This window comes from Trichomonas vaginalis, chromosome IV (assembly GCF_026262505.1).
Source record: "Trichomonas vaginalis G3 chromosome IV, whole genome shotgun sequence".
NCBI lineage: Eukaryota > Parabasalia > Trichomonadida > Trichomonadidae > Trichomonas > Trichomonas vaginalis.
The window spans coordinates 14,913,565-14,929,926 of NC_067206.1; the positions used below are offsets into that span (position 1 = coordinate 14,913,565).

General features: G+C 37.4%; 12 protein-coding genes and 2 pseudogenes across 14 annotated transcripts, besides 1 other annotated feature; 10 read left to right on the top strand and 4 right to left on the bottom strand.

Annotated features, from left to right (window-relative positions):
• Window positions 1-268: 268 nt before the first annotated feature.
• On the top strand, window positions 269-1,115 carry TVAGG3_0094900 (protein of unknown function, DUF4106 family; the record flags this gene model as incomplete). The annotated part of the gene is made up of 1 exon (XM_051222570.1): window positions 269-1,115. A coding segment is annotated over one exon (847 nt), but the record flags the coding sequence as incomplete, so codon positions are not given.
• A 128-nt stretch (window positions 1,116-1,243) lies between these two features.
• Window positions 1,244-2,289, top strand: TVAGG3_0094910 (annotated as a pseudogene). Its single transcript has one exon. A coding segment is annotated over exon 1 (1,046 nt).
• Window positions 2,290-2,587: 298 nt separating this feature from the next.
• Window positions 2,588-16,362: part of a mobile genetic element that runs on past the window's edge.
• Window positions 6,602-6,994, top strand: TVAGG3_0094930 (uncharacterized protein; the record flags this gene model as incomplete). The annotated part of the gene is made up of 1 exon (XM_051222571.1): window positions 6,602-6,994. One exon carries the CDS (start codon window positions 6,602-6,604, stop codon window positions 6,992-6,994), a length of 393 nt encoding a protein of 130 aa, XP_051107557.1.
• TVAGG3_0094940 (uncharacterized protein) lies at window positions 7,075-7,705 on the top strand (the record flags this gene model as incomplete). The annotated part of the gene is made up of 1 exon (XM_051222572.1): window positions 7,075-7,705. A coding segment is annotated over one exon (631 nt), but the record flags the coding sequence as incomplete, so codon positions are not given.
• Window positions 8,325-8,713, top strand: TVAGG3_0094950 (annotated as a pseudogene). The gene has a single exon. A coding segment is annotated over exon 1 (389 nt).
• On the top strand, window positions 9,397-10,092 carry TVAGG3_0094960 (protein of unknown function, DUF4106 family; the record flags this gene model as incomplete). The annotated part of the gene is made up of 1 exon (XM_051222573.1): window positions 9,397-10,092. One exon carries the CDS (start codon window positions 9,397-9,399, stop codon window positions 10,090-10,092), a length of 696 nt encoding a protein of 231 aa, XP_051107559.1.
• TVAGG3_0094970 (uncharacterized protein) lies at window positions 11,065-11,637 on the bottom strand (the record flags this gene model as incomplete). Its single annotated transcript, XM_051222574.1, has 1 exon — window positions 11,065-11,637. One exon carries the CDS (start codon window positions 11,635-11,637, stop codon window positions 11,065-11,067), a length of 573 nt encoding a protein of 190 aa, XP_051107560.1.
• TVAGG3_0094980 (uncharacterized protein) lies at window positions 11,863-12,106 on the top strand (the record flags this gene model as incomplete). Its single annotated transcript, XM_051222575.1, has 1 exon — window positions 11,863-12,106. A coding segment is annotated over one exon (244 nt), but the record flags the coding sequence as incomplete, so codon positions are not given.
• On the top strand, window positions 12,279-12,589 carry TVAGG3_0094990 (uncharacterized protein; the record flags this gene model as incomplete). Its single annotated transcript, XM_051222576.1, has 1 exon — window positions 12,279-12,589. A coding segment is annotated over one exon (311 nt), but the record flags the coding sequence as incomplete, so codon positions are not given.
• TVAGG3_0095000 (cytochrome B-C1 complex subunit 6, mitochondrial family) lies at window positions 12,895-13,590 on the top strand (the record flags this gene model as incomplete). Its single annotated transcript, XM_051222577.1, has 1 exon — window positions 12,895-13,590. The coding sequence occupies one exon, from the start codon at window positions 12,895-12,897 to the stop codon at window positions 13,588-13,590; it is 696 nt and encodes a 231-aa protein (XP_051107563.1).
• On the bottom strand, window positions 13,639-13,902 carry TVAGG3_0095010 (uncharacterized protein; the record flags this gene model as incomplete). Its single annotated transcript, XM_051222578.1, has 1 exon — window positions 13,639-13,902. One exon carries the CDS (start codon window positions 13,900-13,902, stop codon window positions 13,639-13,641), a length of 264 nt encoding a protein of 87 aa, XP_051107564.1.
• On the top strand, window positions 13,933-14,178 carry TVAGG3_0095020 (uncharacterized protein; the record flags this gene model as incomplete). The annotated part of the gene is made up of 1 exon (XM_001287495.1): window positions 13,933-14,178. One exon carries the CDS (start codon window positions 13,933-13,935, stop codon window positions 14,176-14,178), a length of 246 nt encoding a protein of 81 aa, XP_001287496.1.
• On the bottom strand, window positions 14,201-15,115 carry TVAGG3_0095030 (DNA/RNA polymerases family; the record flags this gene model as incomplete). Its single annotated transcript, XM_051222579.1, has 1 exon — window positions 14,201-15,115. A coding segment is annotated over one exon (915 nt), but the record flags the coding sequence as incomplete, so codon positions are not given.
• TVAGG3_0095040 (uncharacterized protein) lies at window positions 15,704-16,337 on the bottom strand (the record flags this gene model as incomplete). Its single annotated transcript, XM_051222580.1, has 1 exon — window positions 15,704-16,337. A coding segment is annotated over one exon (634 nt), but the record flags the coding sequence as incomplete, so codon positions are not given.

A 16,362-nucleotide genomic window follows, 5' to 3' on the forward strand; every position in this document is an offset into this window, starting at 1 on the left:
ACGGTTTTTGAGAGTCGTCGCCGTTGACTTTTTTGTAGAGCACTCAAAATAGTATAACTTTGTCCGGACAAGTAAGGGTCTATCGTCGCTACAGGAAAAGTTACAGGCGTTCCAAGGAAGTATACTTTGAGAAGACTTTCCCCCTTATAGAATGAGATAGGACGGTTATTTTACAAAACTGACAACACTTTGACCGAGTAGTTTTTTGTGCTGAACAAAAAGTGTCATATAAACATCTGTCAAAAACCACTTTTTAACTTCACTTAAAATGCCACGTAAGCTACGTAAGAATATACGTAAGAGGAAGAGAGCATTGAAACATCCAATAGTAAAACTGACACCACAACAACAGTTGCAACAACAAATGATGAATGACCCCACTATGTTGCAACAAATGTCAAGCAACCCTATGCTTTTAAACCGAGTTATTGGTGCACAGAGTGGAGGTTTAAGAGCGGCACTTTTAGCGAAAATGGCAGGCTATGGTGGAGCTGCAGACGGAACAGCTTATAACCCTCAAAGTCAAATGAATTTGAGTTCACTCAAAAATCAAATAACAGATGTCAAAAAGTCAAACATAGACATACAGAAACAAATAAGTGAAAACGAAAAGAAACTAGAATATGACAGACACACAAAGAAACTCAATGAGTTAAACGTAGAGAAAAAGAAGAAAGAAGAACAACTGAAAGAACTAAGTACAGAGGAATATGCGAAAAAAGTGTCAGAAAAAGCAGCAGAAGTAGCAAAAATGGAACAAGATGTTATAAATTTGAAAAACCATACTACTCAATATAAAGTACTGAAAGATGAAGAGATAAAACAAAAAGCCCTGAAGACATATATGGATAGCGATGAGTATAAAAAAGAAGTTGAAGCAAATGTAAAGGCAGAAAAACTTTTACAGTTGCAAAACCAAACCGTACAGTATGAAAACTTAGCACAAGAAAGTAAAAATAACGACGCAGCCATGCAAAAGGCAATGAAAAGCGCAGAATATATAAAAGCTAATAATGACTGGTTAGATGCCCAAGCCAACGCCAAAGCAGCCCAACTTATAGGGTCAATAAGGACAAAAATACAAGCGGATGAAGACAGTTCAAATGAAGCTTTAATGAATGCTGACTTTAAGAATGCCTTCGAAGCTCTTCATAGTAAGGTGAAACTAGTGAACGACTTCTCATCTGGAAAGAAACTGAAGTCTGAAGGTTTCGACAAAGAGTTAAGAGAAGTAGCACAAAATATGACGAAAATAACAGATGCAGCAACGAGACAGGCAGTTCAAAGTGCCTATGACGCCGTTAGAGCAACTGTTGTGGAAAGTCAAGAAAAAGAGTTACAACAGACCAAAACAGACCTAGTAAATGCTTTCTTAAGAACGAAAAGTCAGGTAGGACATTATGCTGCAGATGGAACATATGTGCCAGCTGGTGGAACTTATATACCAGCTGGTGGAACTTATATACTAGCTAGTGGAACTTATATACCACCAAACCCTCCAAGAGAAGCACCTGCACCAGGACTACCTAAAACATTTACATCGTCACATGGACACAGACACAGGCATGCACCAAAACCAACACAACAACCAACAGTTCAAAATCCAGCACAACAACAACAACCAACAATTCAAAATCCAGCACAACAACAACAACCACCTCCACAACCAGCACAACAACCACCTCCACAACCAGCACAACAACCAGCACAAACAGAGCAAGGACATAAAAGAAGTAGAGAACAAGGAAACCAAGAATTCTTAAAAATGCTTAAGGAAGAATATGATTACCCAGATACTCTTGACTTTAGTGACAGATATAAAGAAGCTATTAGAAAGTTCAAGGAAGGAAATACTGACCCGAACCTATTTAGCTTTATGGTTCAGCACCAAATGGGATATAATCTCAAACCTGGAAAATACAAGCTCGCTAAGGGATATGATTTAATAGCATATCATCCAAATGACATGGATGAATTTACTCCGAGATATTTGTGTCAGAGATAAATGATAATTCAACTCTCTTCATGAAACGCGTAAAAAATAGAGACGGAACGAAAGAAGAAAGGTTATGAATCGGATGACTTAATAGGGAACTTGTTAAAAACGGTCTCGGAATATATGAAATGCCACCAGATGAGGTACAAGAAACTCCACAGGAAGAAGTTCAGATACAACCAGACATGGAAGAAATAGTTCAGCAACAACAGCTAGAAGAGCCTGAAGGAAACGAACAAGTCCCTCCTTTGGAAACTAACTTCACAGAACTAGATGAAGATTTGGAACAGCCGAAAAATCTTGACCCTCAACAAGAGTATGCGGAGAATATGGAATCTTTCCAAGAGTCTAAGAAAAATTCGGCTGACATAGTAGAAGAATATCGAAAAATGTTCGCCGACATACAAAAGACTCCAACATCAGATGAAAATATTCAGCATAGAATGGAAGACTGAAAGAAAATGTACGCAAATACAACAATCCTTTTTACTTACGACATATAACGTTCAATCTTTGGCTGAACTCGGTGAAAATAAAAGGTTAAATTTCAACAAAACATATAGAAATGAAACATTGTTTAAAGTTCATTCAGAACCTAACCAATATGGAAACAAACCTACTTTTGTTTCTGCAGACTATGGAACTACAATGAGATGGGGTCATAAAGCTAATCCGGATAGGTGGTTCATAAACTTACAACCACAATTCCAAGAAGTTGTAGACGCAATGGAAGTGAATGGTGAACCAGATATAGCTGGTATTTTCAGCGCGGCTTTAATGCCATTGAAAGATATGAAAGATGCAGATATTTTGGACCAGTATGAAATGAACATGGCTGATGGAAATATAACACCTGACGTTCTAGAACATTTATCTCAAAGAACTACACAGAACCATAGAGATGGTATATTTGGTGAAGAGTTTAGAAAGAGAGTTAGGGAGAGAGAAGGAAGAGAACCTATTGTACATGACCTTGCAAACGAAAGTTTGCAAAATGTCATAAAAACTTACTTTGCAGACAATGAACCGAGAAGGGATGAATATTTAAGAAAACTCAAATGGACAGTACCAAATGAAATGTTAGTATTGAAAAACATGTTCCTTGACAAAATAAAACCAACTACAGAAATAAATGACGCAAGACTGAAACATTGGGTAAAAGCTTTCCCATTCACAAAAGATATTATTGGTTACATGGAAAGAAAACCAGAATGGCTACAAAAACATATATTTGGAAACGAGCTTATTCCATATGGACAAGCTCTGTTTGAAGAGCTTGAACCGGAAACTCAGGAAAGAGTCATGCAAACAATAAGCGACGACTCAAATACAAACTATGACAAAATCTTTCTAGGATATAGGTTACCTGAGATGGACCAGAGCCCAAAGGCAAAAAGGACATGGGAAATTTACAACATACTAGGTGAACATGAGGCAAAGATGCAACAACTTGAAGCAGAGGGCAAGTTACCAAAAGCGACACCAAAGAAGAAGAGAAGAGTAGAACAAAGTGAAAGTAGTGAAGAAGTAACTTCATCTAGTGAAAGTAGTGGCAATGAAGGAAAAAGAAGAGTTAAAAACTCAGTCAGGAAGAAAGTAAAGCTTGGTCGAGTGGGTTCTATTATGACACATAAATCCAACTATTCTATATTTTTACCCATATGAAATGTACGCCGCTCAGAATATAACGCCAACAGTTTTGGATGCCATGAACGGAAATGTTTCCGAATGGTATAACGAATGCGACAATGCCATTAGAAGGTCAGAAATAGTTCCTGGAACTTACGAATATACAACTGCTGTTTCTTATGGAAACGTAGGTGAGTTTGGAGAAGGTTCTTCAACAACAGTAGATATTGCTTGCGACAGGTTTCATATTATTTCTATTGACAACTCATTCTTATACGTGGAACAAGACATTGAAATAAAACCTTCTGCCAAGTTGTCTGACAAGAAAGGTTGCAATGGAATTTTCTATGTCGGATACCAATATGCTCCAGAAGTTTTCATGGGATATAAGATATATTCTAACTCTGACTTAGTTCAAACAGTAACATGGGCAAACTATGAATGGTTCGCTTTGAGAAACTCAGTACAACCACAAGCTAGAGAACAAACAGACCAGTATGCAACTATTGAGAAAATAAGAAGACTTGACCCTAACGTTCCAGGAGTTTATGTTAACACTTTCTGGTTCAGATGGAACTGCTGCCACTAAAGTAAAACTGAAACTTAGAGTTCTTTGTCATCTTTCCTCATCTTCAGGTTTTTAAAGATACTTGCCAAACTGGGCAGGAAAAATTTCTATTGAACTTACTCCCAAGCAAAAATAACTTAGTCATTGCACCAACACAAGACCCATTCACTCTTACAGACGTAGTGGGAACAAATAAAACGTCATTCGCCGACTTTTGCAAAGACAAAGTTGACTTAGACTTTGGTTTCTCAAACCTCAACACTGAAGTAAACTATTAATTTCAATGCTGCTGGAACTGCTTGGGACCCAGTTAAGTTCACATGCGAAAAATTTGAATGCAAGAGAATAGAAAGCAGACTTGCAGTCTATATGTTGGACCCAGATATTTCAAATGCTTTAGCTGCCAAATATATTGCAGTTCCACTTATGTTCCCTATACACCAAATATCTGTCAAAGACTTTGCAGGTGAAGTTGGAAACCAAAGTGCTGACCCAGGTGCAAGAACAGATATTGCTTTAACAACTGCAATGAAACATGCAGATACTATGTTTGTACTGTTCAGACGAACTATAAATGACTATTCTTGTTTCTACAACCCTGGTATTAAATATCATATAAACATAGATGGCAAATATTATCCAAGAGAAAGAATATTCTACAGTTGAGGATATGAGGGTCATACAACTTGACATTAGATGCTATGAACTTTAACAACAACTTCACAACAACCATTAACCCTGAAATGCAAAGTTCTATTATGCCATATGTGAAAGTATGGACTCATACAGGAGGTCAAAAACTCAATATACAAATGGAGACCGTTCAAACTTTTGGCTTGGCATTCCATTTGCTGACTCAGAAGACTTATGGGGGTATTTCAACTGTTGGTAGCAGTTCAAATACAATATACTGGTGACAGAGACGGTCCAGATGAATTGAAAGCAAAGAAGTTTACAAAACCAATAGCACTTTTCACGGAAGATGCTCTTTTGAAGATTCGTTCGATGAAACCTGCTGGGGCTCCTCAGATTGGCATAACGACAGCTTCCATCGAGCAGATTTTGGCAGCAGGTCAGTAAGTTGTTCTTGAACTGACTTCTCTCCATCGTAAATAGTTATGACACCTGTTTTGACATAATATTGTATTATAAACTTTCCTTTAGTAATATCGGTCAGTTTTGAAGTTATATTTTTGTCAACGTCAAGAACTTTCACCATCTCGGTTATACCAACTTTCTTTGCTTTATGAAAATATTTAGGTTCAGCAAAGACTGCTATTCTAATAACATTTTCCATTGTTTGTGTAAAGAACTATTCTGTCAATGTATTTGTATTGTTTTGTGAGTATAAACTTTGTTCTGCTTCAATTCGAAGAGATATCCGAATACGTCATCTTTTTATTCTAAATAAAATGTCATTTCCGAAAAATAGAAGCATAAGTGTTTCAAAAGGTTTAATGGCGGTGGCAGATGTGAAGTTAAATTCACCAACTCAAACAAACAGTCCAAGTGTTTGTTGTCAATGTCAAAGACAGAGATGTTGAAGTGGGGAAAACCATACGAAGACGAAGATGGTATAACAATTGTTCCTGTAAAAGAACCAACATATCCTGAAGTTAGCAGAGACTTAAGTTCTGTTGCAGATATTCGAAACGACTACCGAACAACTGAAAGACAAACTTCAAACTCAGGAGAAGATTTGTCAAGCTTTAAGTATAATGTTAAACTTGGTCGAACACAACCCTGTAAAAGTGAACTCATATGTCATTGCACCTCAAATGAAGTTTTGAAAGAACTATTGAAACTTTTGACAGAGGCAGACGATATAAACATCAAAGAAATAGAACCCGACATTAGTTGCTGTGGTGTTTCATATAAATGTCATTGACAAGATATACGTTATGAAAGGAGGTGAAACGTTGAACTTAAAATATAGTTTCCCAGACGTTAATAAAATATTTGACGACCACAACATTTCATTAAAATTTATTTGCTAAGTAAATGCAGAAGACATAATGGTTTATACTATTACGACTAAAAACCCTGAGTCATATAATTCTATAACAACAAACTTACAAAGTCCTCAAGGACGATATTGTAAACTAACCTTAAACACAATGACGACTAAAGCCTGTTTTGCTCTTTTGACACCAGAAGACTTTATTGTTGTGAATGGTAAAAAATACTCCTTTGAAGATACTTACTCAGATATACCACCAACAGGTTTTTGTTGACTTATTTAATACTTTACGTACGAGTGTAACATGTGCTGCAACTAGAGCAGAGGTTTCATTATGTTTGGATGTCCGACTGAGTTTACTATTAATGATATGAGCTATAATACAAAACTTATTTCTGGTTTTTACTACCAACAGTTTCCTATAACAGGAAAAGGTGTCATACAAGGAATGTCTATTCCATTGACATTAAGCACACCAATCTTATATATTGTTTCAAACTTAGGTTCAAAGTGTTATTCGAATGTCGACAGAAACTATTATGACCAAAAGATACTTATGCGTATAAACAATACTTTCTCTGCTGGTTTGCCTATTGTTCATTCGAATGCAGAATTTTCAACCTTAGTGAACTCAAACACTTTGGCAAGTATAACGTTGACATTAGTTGACGCAAACTTTGTTCCTGTAAAACTTTTATGTCCTATGTATTTGTCAATGACGGCAGAAAGTTTCGAATTGGAAGATGCAACTGGTGAAAGTATTGTATTACAAGAACAACTTCAACAACAAATAGCTCAAGAACAACAAATGCAACAAATGGAACAACAAAGTCAAGAATAAAAAAATATTATTTTTTTATTTTTATAAAAATGTACAGAATAGATGTTTCAGATTTTTATGACTTCCAAGCATTCAGAAATATGTGTCCATTTAGAGACTATAACAAAGCAGTCGAGAATTTGAAACGTTTAGTCATTTATGTTGACTCTGCCCCAGAATGTTATGTCATGAAAGAATGGGATGTTGTCTTTAACAAACCAAGAGCAACAATAGTGTCTGAACAAGAATGTAGACAGAAACTTAAGAAAATAAAAGTCGTACAAGTTGGCATGAAGATGTTAGATGCTTGGGATATCTTATTGTCAAAGTTAGAAGATTTTTCAGTTCGAGGTATAAAGTTCTATACACCATCTCCAAACTTCTATTCTATCTTCACTGGATATAAATACGAACAAGTAGAATGGAAAGAAAATATTATAGAAGCTTGGTTAGACCATGTCAAAGAAATTATATGCAATGGAAACGAAAAGGTTTATGAGTATATCTTATGTTGGTTTGCAAATATCTTACAACATCCAAGTGCTAAAAATGAAACTGCTCTCATTATAATTGGAAAACAAGGAACAGGTAAGAACACATTCTTTACAGATATCTTGTGCAAACTGTTAGAAGGTTATTCGAATCCGAATATGACAAACATAGAAAACATCTGTGGCAAGTTTAACTCCTCAATAGAGAATATGAAACTTATAGTTTGCAATGAACTTCAAAGTATAGATACAACAAAAGTTTTGAACTCAGATGCTTTGAAGAGTCTTATAACAGACAAAGTTGGAGTTGTTGAAAGAAAGTATAAAGACCAAAGAGTTTGTGAAAATGTTGCAAACTTCATTATGGTTTCAAACAATGTTGTTCCGATGAAGTTAGAAAGTTCTGACAGAAGATATGTAGTTGTCAAAACGTCAGAAGCTCATATGCAAGATACAGAATATTTTGACGACTTAGCAGAAACTTTGACATCTGACTTTTACAACCATTTGTTCTCATACTTTATGACATTAGATATTTCTAAGTTCAATCCAAGACAAATTCCACATACCGAAGAGAGACAAACATTGTTAGAAGCAAACAAGAGTGTATATGAACTGTTCATAGATGAAACTGACTTTGTGTCATTAGATAAAGGTCATTGTACGATTCGTATAAACATATTGTCAAGAATATGGTTATATGGCAGCTTCTAAACGTAACATTCTTGGCAAATGTCAAAAGTCTTTTAGATGTTCAGAATGGTGTATATACAAAGAAAATTTTTTCTGAGTAAATTTTAAAAAAAATATTTTTTATCCGATAGAAAAGATGACGAAATTCAATCTCAGTAAATAAGTACATGACAGAAGTCAAAGATAAGTTAGCTCCATTCGCATATTTGAATGTTTACTTCTACAATTTTGAAAAAGTCTACATTTGACAAAATTTGGAACATTGCACCAGTTAAGTTTGCTGTTGTTAGAAAAAGTGGTGCAACTTTTGAAGACTTATACATTGACGGTATGTTGACAGTCAAGAAAATTTTGACAGAAAGTTCTCAAAACTCGAAGAAGGTAAAGCATACAAACTTGTTATACCTTATGAACCAAAGAAAGCAGACGACTATGAATATTATGAGTCTAAGATAGTTGAAGTTCAAGGTAAGTTGGGTAAAAAGATTTTAGAGTCTAAGCCAGTGTTTACTCCTAAAGAGGAAGAGACATTGACATTGACCCAGAAATGTTCTAAAAATAAAATTTTATTTTTACATGTCAAATTTCTTTTTTCTCTGGAACTGGTTCAGGTTCTTTCTTCTCTTCTACTTTTTTCTCTTTCTTTTCTCTCTTCTTCTTTTCTGGTGGAGTTATGTCAAATTTGGCGCAACTATATTTATGTAAAAGTTCTTTGTCCTTTAATAGCTCATCTATTCTGTTTTCTATTTCATCTTCAAGAACAGCGCATGTGTCTTCTTTGCATTCTAAGAAGTTTTGTTGGACTTCATCTCTCCAAGAGGCGTCATCTCTGTCAACAAGTCTGTCATTGACAAACTTAAAGACTGCTCTGCTTAATGTTTTATGGTTCTTGTCATATTCCCAGAAACAGAACTTTAGAACAAATTCACCTTTCTTGTTTACACTATGTAAGATTTTATGGTCGACAGAAGTTTTAGAGTCAAAAAGCTTGTCTCGAATATAGATAGCGAAATCACTAGACATTTTCTAAAAGATAAAAATTTTAATTTTTCTAAAAATATGTTAGAAAAAAAGTTTGCTGACATTGACAAGAAATTTGAGAATGTTTTAAACAAGAACAAGAGGAAGTTAGAAAATGCTCAAATAAAACCTATACATGACAAGTTCTTATTTGCTCAGAATGGTATAACAGGTCTAATTGCACCACCTGGGTCGGGTAAGACTTTCACTTATCTTAAAATGGCTGCACAACAACAAGAACTAGATGAGAAGAACCCATTCTATGAGTTAGTTGTTATTTGTAGTACTTCTGGTCAATTTGACCAAACCGTCAATTCGTTCAAAGATATTATAAAGAAGTCTAAGTTAGTATGTATAAAGGATACTGAGTTGTTAGATTGGATAAAGAAGTACCAAAGAAGAGTTTTGAAGTATAATGCTATAAATGAGTATATAAATTCTAAGTTTAAAGACCCAAATGAGGAAATGCAGAGAATATTAGAGAAGAAACACTTCAGAAACAAACAGAAAGAGATAGAATACATTTCGAAGAAATTGCAATCTTACGATTGGAAGACTTACCCTCATAGATGTCTTCTTATCTTAGATGATTTCGCCTCTCATCCTTTGTTAAAGAACAGAGAACAAGATATGTGTCGAATTCTTAAGAAGCTCAGACACTTTAACATCTCAGTTGTCATTTGTGTACAGACAGCAAAGAGTTTAAGTAAGGATGTTAAAAGAATACTTACTGACATTATACTTTTCCCCGGATTGTCCGAAGACGATTTCATGGAACTTATGAAAGAGTCCATGGCAGGTAAGTTTGACAGATATGAACTCTGGGAGAAGTATAAAGTCATACAAGACCCTCATACTTCTTTCAGAATTCATATCTACGCAAACAAAGTTCAAATTGTAAAAAGTCAAGCGTAAAAAATAAAGAGTGCATTTACCCTACTTGTTTGAAGGCGACCCCGAAAAAAGTCTGTCTCGCTGTTCTTCACTGTTTTCATAGAGTTTTGGCGACTGGGGTTTTTTAACTACTCGCTGTTCTTCACTGTTTTCATACGGAATCTCTTCCCTCGGTTTTCCGAGGGAAGCAAGCATATGAGGAAATTCATGATTTTTGTTGCTGAATTCAGCAACAAAATTCAAATTGTAAAAAGTCAAGCTTGAAAAATCTAAGTGTTTAGTCTTAGTAAGATGGTAGCTTCTTAAAGCATATGCCGTCCTTGAGTTTTATGTACGTGAAGAGAAGTACAATGAATTCAATTACGAGTACAATTGCAATGACAACTAAGGCAACTATTTTTGTCTTTTGCCAGCAAGGGTACTTCTTCTCTTCCAATGGTTCGGCAGAACTATACTCACTCATGAGAAATGCCAAAACGGTTTAATAGAAAAAGTGTCATTTTTTCATGTCCGAAGACTCGAAGGTGCAACACTTCCAAAATACCGACGAACTCAGAAGAGCAGCATGGCAGTATGTTCTTGACAACTTCTTTGAGTTCTCCAGGAACACCTTGGAAAATGCTGAAGAACTCCGACACAGAGAATTTGGAGAAATTGCACTCCAATACTACATTGACAAACAAAGGGTAAACAAAGGGTAAACAAAGGGTAAACAAAGGGTAAAATAAGACTAAAAACTTAACGTTTAAAAAGTGACATTTTTATGAGCTCCGAGTCACCGAGAAAACTTGGTCAGATGTTAGCAGCTTACTTCCCTGAGGAGGATGGAAGCGTTACATACGTAAGGTTCAAAAACAACGAACCTGGAATTGCGTACCAAATTCGCAATTACATGACCATGGAAGAGTACGAAAGGTTCCTACAAGAGAAACCAGCTCTAAAACAACTCAGAAAAGAAAGAATAAAAAGTTTAACTCGTAATTGTTTATTTTTTTACTTGTATGGGCAAGCTGCAAGAATGAAGTCGACTATCTCAGTCTTTGTCTTGACCAGTTGGACGGCTCTTGCGAGTACGTCTGTTTTGCGGTCTCCAGCTGGTGTCTGACCTTCGTAATTGCGCATGTTCTTGAGAGCTCCAACTGTAAATGATTGTAGGATGAAGAGTCTCTCAGACTGCTTGAGGTAGTCTTCACGGTCACGAACCGAATCTGTGGTACGAGTCGAATTGGTCGACCTTAGGGAAGAGACTGAAAGCCTGTCGTCTTCCATAGGAGCTGTAGCATACTCTTTGCGTAAGCGGTTCAGACCTTCTTCGAAGTCTTGGTCTCTCTTCGATTGGGATTGAGATTGGAATTGCTGGGGTGGAGCTTGCTGGAACATCCAAGGGTTGGGGAAGTAAGGCATAGGCTGAGGAGGAGGGTAGTTCGGGAAGCCTTGTAGTGGAAATTGGTAGTAATTTGGTGGAGGGACTTGCTGGAACTGAGGTTGCTGAGGAGACTGTTGTGGTTTTGCAGCTTTCGGTTCTTCTGGTTTGGGAAGGCATTCAGGAAGAGGAACGTCAGTCATCCGTTTGTGTCCTGTCGGAAGGAAAAATTTTTCCTGTCGGAAGGAAGAACTTTTCCTGTCGGAAGGAAAAACTTTTTCTGAAGGTCGACCAAAAAGTTCTCAATTTTCGAAAATTTGAATGGTTTACGGACGGACAACTGGAAGAGTTCTTCCTGTCGGAAGGAAAAATTTTTCCCTTTGTCCGGAAAATTTTTTCCAGTTGTCGGGAAAATATTTTCCTGTCGGATGGAAGGACTCGGAATACCAGAAGGATTTGACGAGGCAGTTTACCTTATAGAGATAAATGAAGTTGTTAAGCAGTACTTGCGCAAGGTAATGAAGCCCAAGGTCAAGTTCACCACTATTTCTGGAAGGTCTACACTTCAGCTCGAGACTTCGACTGGAATTCCAATTCAAATACCAGACGGGACAGCCTACGATGGCATAAAGGACGCCAAAAGAGAAGCTCTTGTTAAGTTCCTAAACAAACGTCCTTGGATAAAAATACCAAACAAGGAGAACCCCCTACCCCATATGAAATTGGCAATTCAGTCTCTCCTTCACTTCTCGGGTCAGCCGTTCTACATAACCTGTGAAGGCGACATCCAACCAGTTCAGTAAACCTTAACGTTTAGAGTAAAAACATTTTTTTCATTTTTTGAATGAAGCAAGTTAAATTCGTCCCACACCAATCTCAATGGACCGATGAAGAGTTTCAAGCCATGCTTGAAGACGTTGAGAACGACATAGACGGCGAACTTGAAGGAGCTCAAATCACAATTGCAACCAAAATTGCAGGAGTCAAGGAACAGATAGCTCCACTTAAAGCTACCAAAGCTACTCTTGACCTCATGGATAGTTACCGTTTAGATGTCAAGAGTGGAATAAGACATTTAAAATTAAAACTTCTAAACTACGAAGCTATACTCCAAAAGTTAGCAGAAATGAGAAGACTTTACCAGAGCTACTTACATGTAAGAGACTTACCTTCAAGCAGTCCGACCAAAGATGAATTTGTTGACATTGTCCCAATTTTGTCCGAAAGTCAGCTCAGATGTTTCGAACTGCTCCCAACATATCCGGAATATGAACGTTTGCCTGAACTCTTCCACAATCTCAAAAAACGTTTTTTGGTTCTCATGTTCCAAACTTTTATCGGAAGAGACAACAAACGTTCAGAAGAAGAACAAGATATTATTTTAAACTTGTTGTATGACTTAACTGTCATAACAAGCTTTTTGAAGTAAAACCGTCATTCTCAAACCACTTCATTTTTCGATGTCCGAACAAGCACCGAAGCCAAACTCAATGGCAGATGTCCTTTCAAGGTTGCCAGACAAGCGCCCAATTCAAATTCAAATTGCCCAATTGAAAGCTCATCTGACAAACACCATTAAGACTCTCCAAAGTTGTCTTATGACAGAGATGACCAAGCTCAAAGCCGATGTCCTCATGAACCAAGCTTCCAATGAGAAATGCCTGAACGATTTCGCGGAAACCTTGCGCAATTACGAGAGAGAGAACCGAGACCTTTCCAGACTCATCTACCGTTTCTTCGAAGAGATAGATGCCATCTGGAAGGTACTCGGAAAGGACAGAACCTCCAACACCGTAATTCGTGAACACAGAATTGAAGAAGGAATTGTCGAGGAAGAAGAGAAACACGAAGAAGAGGAAGAGGAAGAAGAGAAATACGAAGAAGAGGAAGTTTGGGCAACCCTTGTTGCCGATGACGCTTACGAAATTTCCCAACCCTACCCATACAAAATCCGCAACAGGGAGACAGGCAAGGTTCTTACCCCAGTCCTCAACAACTTGGGACACTTGAACCTTAACCTTCGGAATCGCGGTTCAATTTCCATGGGCAAGCTTGTCGCAATTCAATGGGTTCCAAATCCAGGCAAGAAGACGAAGGTCAGACACATTGACGGTGACAAGCTCAACAACCGTAAGGAGAACCTCGAGTGGTTCTAAGAGTAAAAAATTTTATTTTAGGGGGAAACCCCAAGTAAATTTAGGCGTTTATTTGGATAAGTATGTTAAATTAAGGGCAATTTGCAAAATTAGTTCCCGACCTTTGAATTGGACTCTTTCGTCATCCCAGTTGCGTAGGAGGTCGTCCCAGAGAAGTTGGTAGAATTGCCAATCCAAGGACGATTTGTCCTCCCAGGCATTGAGGATGTACTGCTCGTAGAGTCTCATGACCTCTGCCTTGCACCAGACACCCTCTTCCTTGGAACGTAAGGCTTCTTCGAAGTGCTCGAATGCGATTGGCTGCTTGACCATCCGAAATGACACTTTTTGTCCGTTTGGTCAATGTTCGTGTCTCGTGCCATAGTCGACGAAAATACAGACAAACAGGTTATATATGAGTTTGAGACCAAGAATGGTGTAACTCGACCTGTCCGATTCAAAGACTCCGAGGGCGACCATGAAATTAAACGGAAATTACCTAGGAAGGAATATAAAATGGACTGGTTGCCACCACCTCCACCTCCACCACCTTTACCTGTTCCTCAAGTAAATAAGCCTTTCCCGTTCCCAAGAATTCCCACATTTTAATTCAAATTCGAATAAAAATTTTTTACTTCATGCAATGTTTTATTTCTGTGCCGTCTTCAAGTATGCCCCAATACTTACGCTTGGAGAGGACATGAACTTCGGAAAATACCTTATCTAGCTTAAAACAGCCCATCTTTTCACCGACCATACCCATTTCAATGAGTTTGTTGTAGCCTTCTTCGTTCGTCATGAGTGCGTCAATGTTCTCATAGTAAACCTTCACTTTGGATTTGACTTCGGAGAAGAATTTGTTGTAGTTGTCAAGGACTGCCTTTGCGAACTGAGGGTAAGACCAATGTTCGACAATAGGTTTTAATGTGGTTACTAAGCCACTTTGACCTTGAGTGAATTCGTACTTCAAAACAAAAGGAGAAAACCTTTCAACAAAGTTGTCGACCTTCTCATAATGTTTACTCTTCATCTCTTGAGGTTTTTTAATGGAATATCCCCATGTCGAATTCATAAGCAATTTGAGTGTCATTGCAAGTTTGGGGTTTGAAGCTTTCCTAATATCATACAGTTGTTGTATGACTTTTCCAACTGTATAGTTCCTTCCCGGGAACTCACCATCTTCGTTTGGAATTCCAGTCGGAATATATTGGACAAACCTCATGTACGCAGCGTTAAGGTCGACATAGTATATCTTTTCGTTTGAGTCGAACTTGTCGCAACCAATTGGTCCAGTTTGTGGAAATTCAAGTGAGTCTCTTATCTTCTGAGAAACTTCTCCTGTTATCTCATAAACATCGTCGAAGCAACCTGTTTCATATAAAACCTTCTGACCTAACTCAGATGCTCTCCAATACAATTTGACGTCAATTGGATGTCTCAATGGAAGTTTATTTATAGCATCTTGAAGTTCTTGCAACCTCATTGGAAGTTCTTCTGGTTCAGGTTGGTATCCGAACAATCCAACTCCTTGTGGAATTGTGTACTTCTTTTGTACTAGAACTTTGTCTGGAACAACTTTTGGTCTTGCTAACAGTGAAAAGTTTGTTTCGTCTTTTGGTACAAAAGTTTCTGTCAGCTTGTCATCTGGAATTGGTTCCAACAAACCTTTCTCGAAAAGAATGTTTACAGCTCTGACAATGTTGCACTTGCCTTTTCCGAACAATGGGTTTGTAAGACTTTCGTTCAACATGAAGTGGTTGTGGACAATTACAATCTTCAACCATGGTAAATTGAACTCAACAACATAGTCGTCATGTGAAGAACCTTTAGCTGTAGGTATGTTGACTCGGATATTGACATTTGCCAACGGTGCAATTTTTGCCAATTGACCTCTGAGATGTACCTTGTCTTCACACATGACTCAAGATACTTCATCTTCTCATCTGTAACAAGACCAGAGTTCCTGAGACATGTAAGAATACAAGGTTCATTGACAATTGTTTCAATTGAATTGTAAATTCCATACCTTGTCAAGTCAATGTCAGACTTATTTATGAAGGGAAGTATCCAGCATGTTGTCTGACTGCTTGAGGGTTAGGTTGGTACCATTCGAACTTGACACTTGCAATTCCTTCAATTGCATTCAAAATGTCTGAGTCGGAGTCAACCATTTGTTCTCTCTTTGTAGTCTTGAAAGCGTCAAGAAGTTTTGCGGCTGTTTGTTCATTGCCATGTGCATAGTAAATGTGACCATCCAAATCTGTTATGGTCAATCTGAGATTGTGTCCTTTCTTATTTCCGTCTTGAATTGCAGCAAGTACTCCCATGAAGCCTTCTTTGTTCTTTCCTTCGTCAAAGTTTACTGTAAAGGTTCGACCAGATGTAATTTGACTTCTAACTTCACGATACTTTTCATATACATATCTTGTTCTTTCCATGGGAGCATGACCATCCTCTGCACTACCTTTTTTCCTTCTCAAAGGATGCAATTGTTCGTCATGTTTCCAGTAGAATCTGGCAAAGCCGTCGTGTCCTTCAACTTGAGGTTCACTAACATCGAAAGGCATGTCCATAAGACGTTCTTCTTCTAACCTCTCTAGTCTGTTTGGATAATTGGCACGTGCTGTTTCCAAATCCATTTCGTAGCGAAGACCAGACAATTTGTCATAGACTTTTATGGGTCTTCCCTTCCTATATTTAAAATTCTTCGAAACTCTCCAACCATATCTTTGTAACTCTGCTTTTATTCTAGCAGACTTTCTATCCATTCTATATGGGGGCATTTTTATAAAA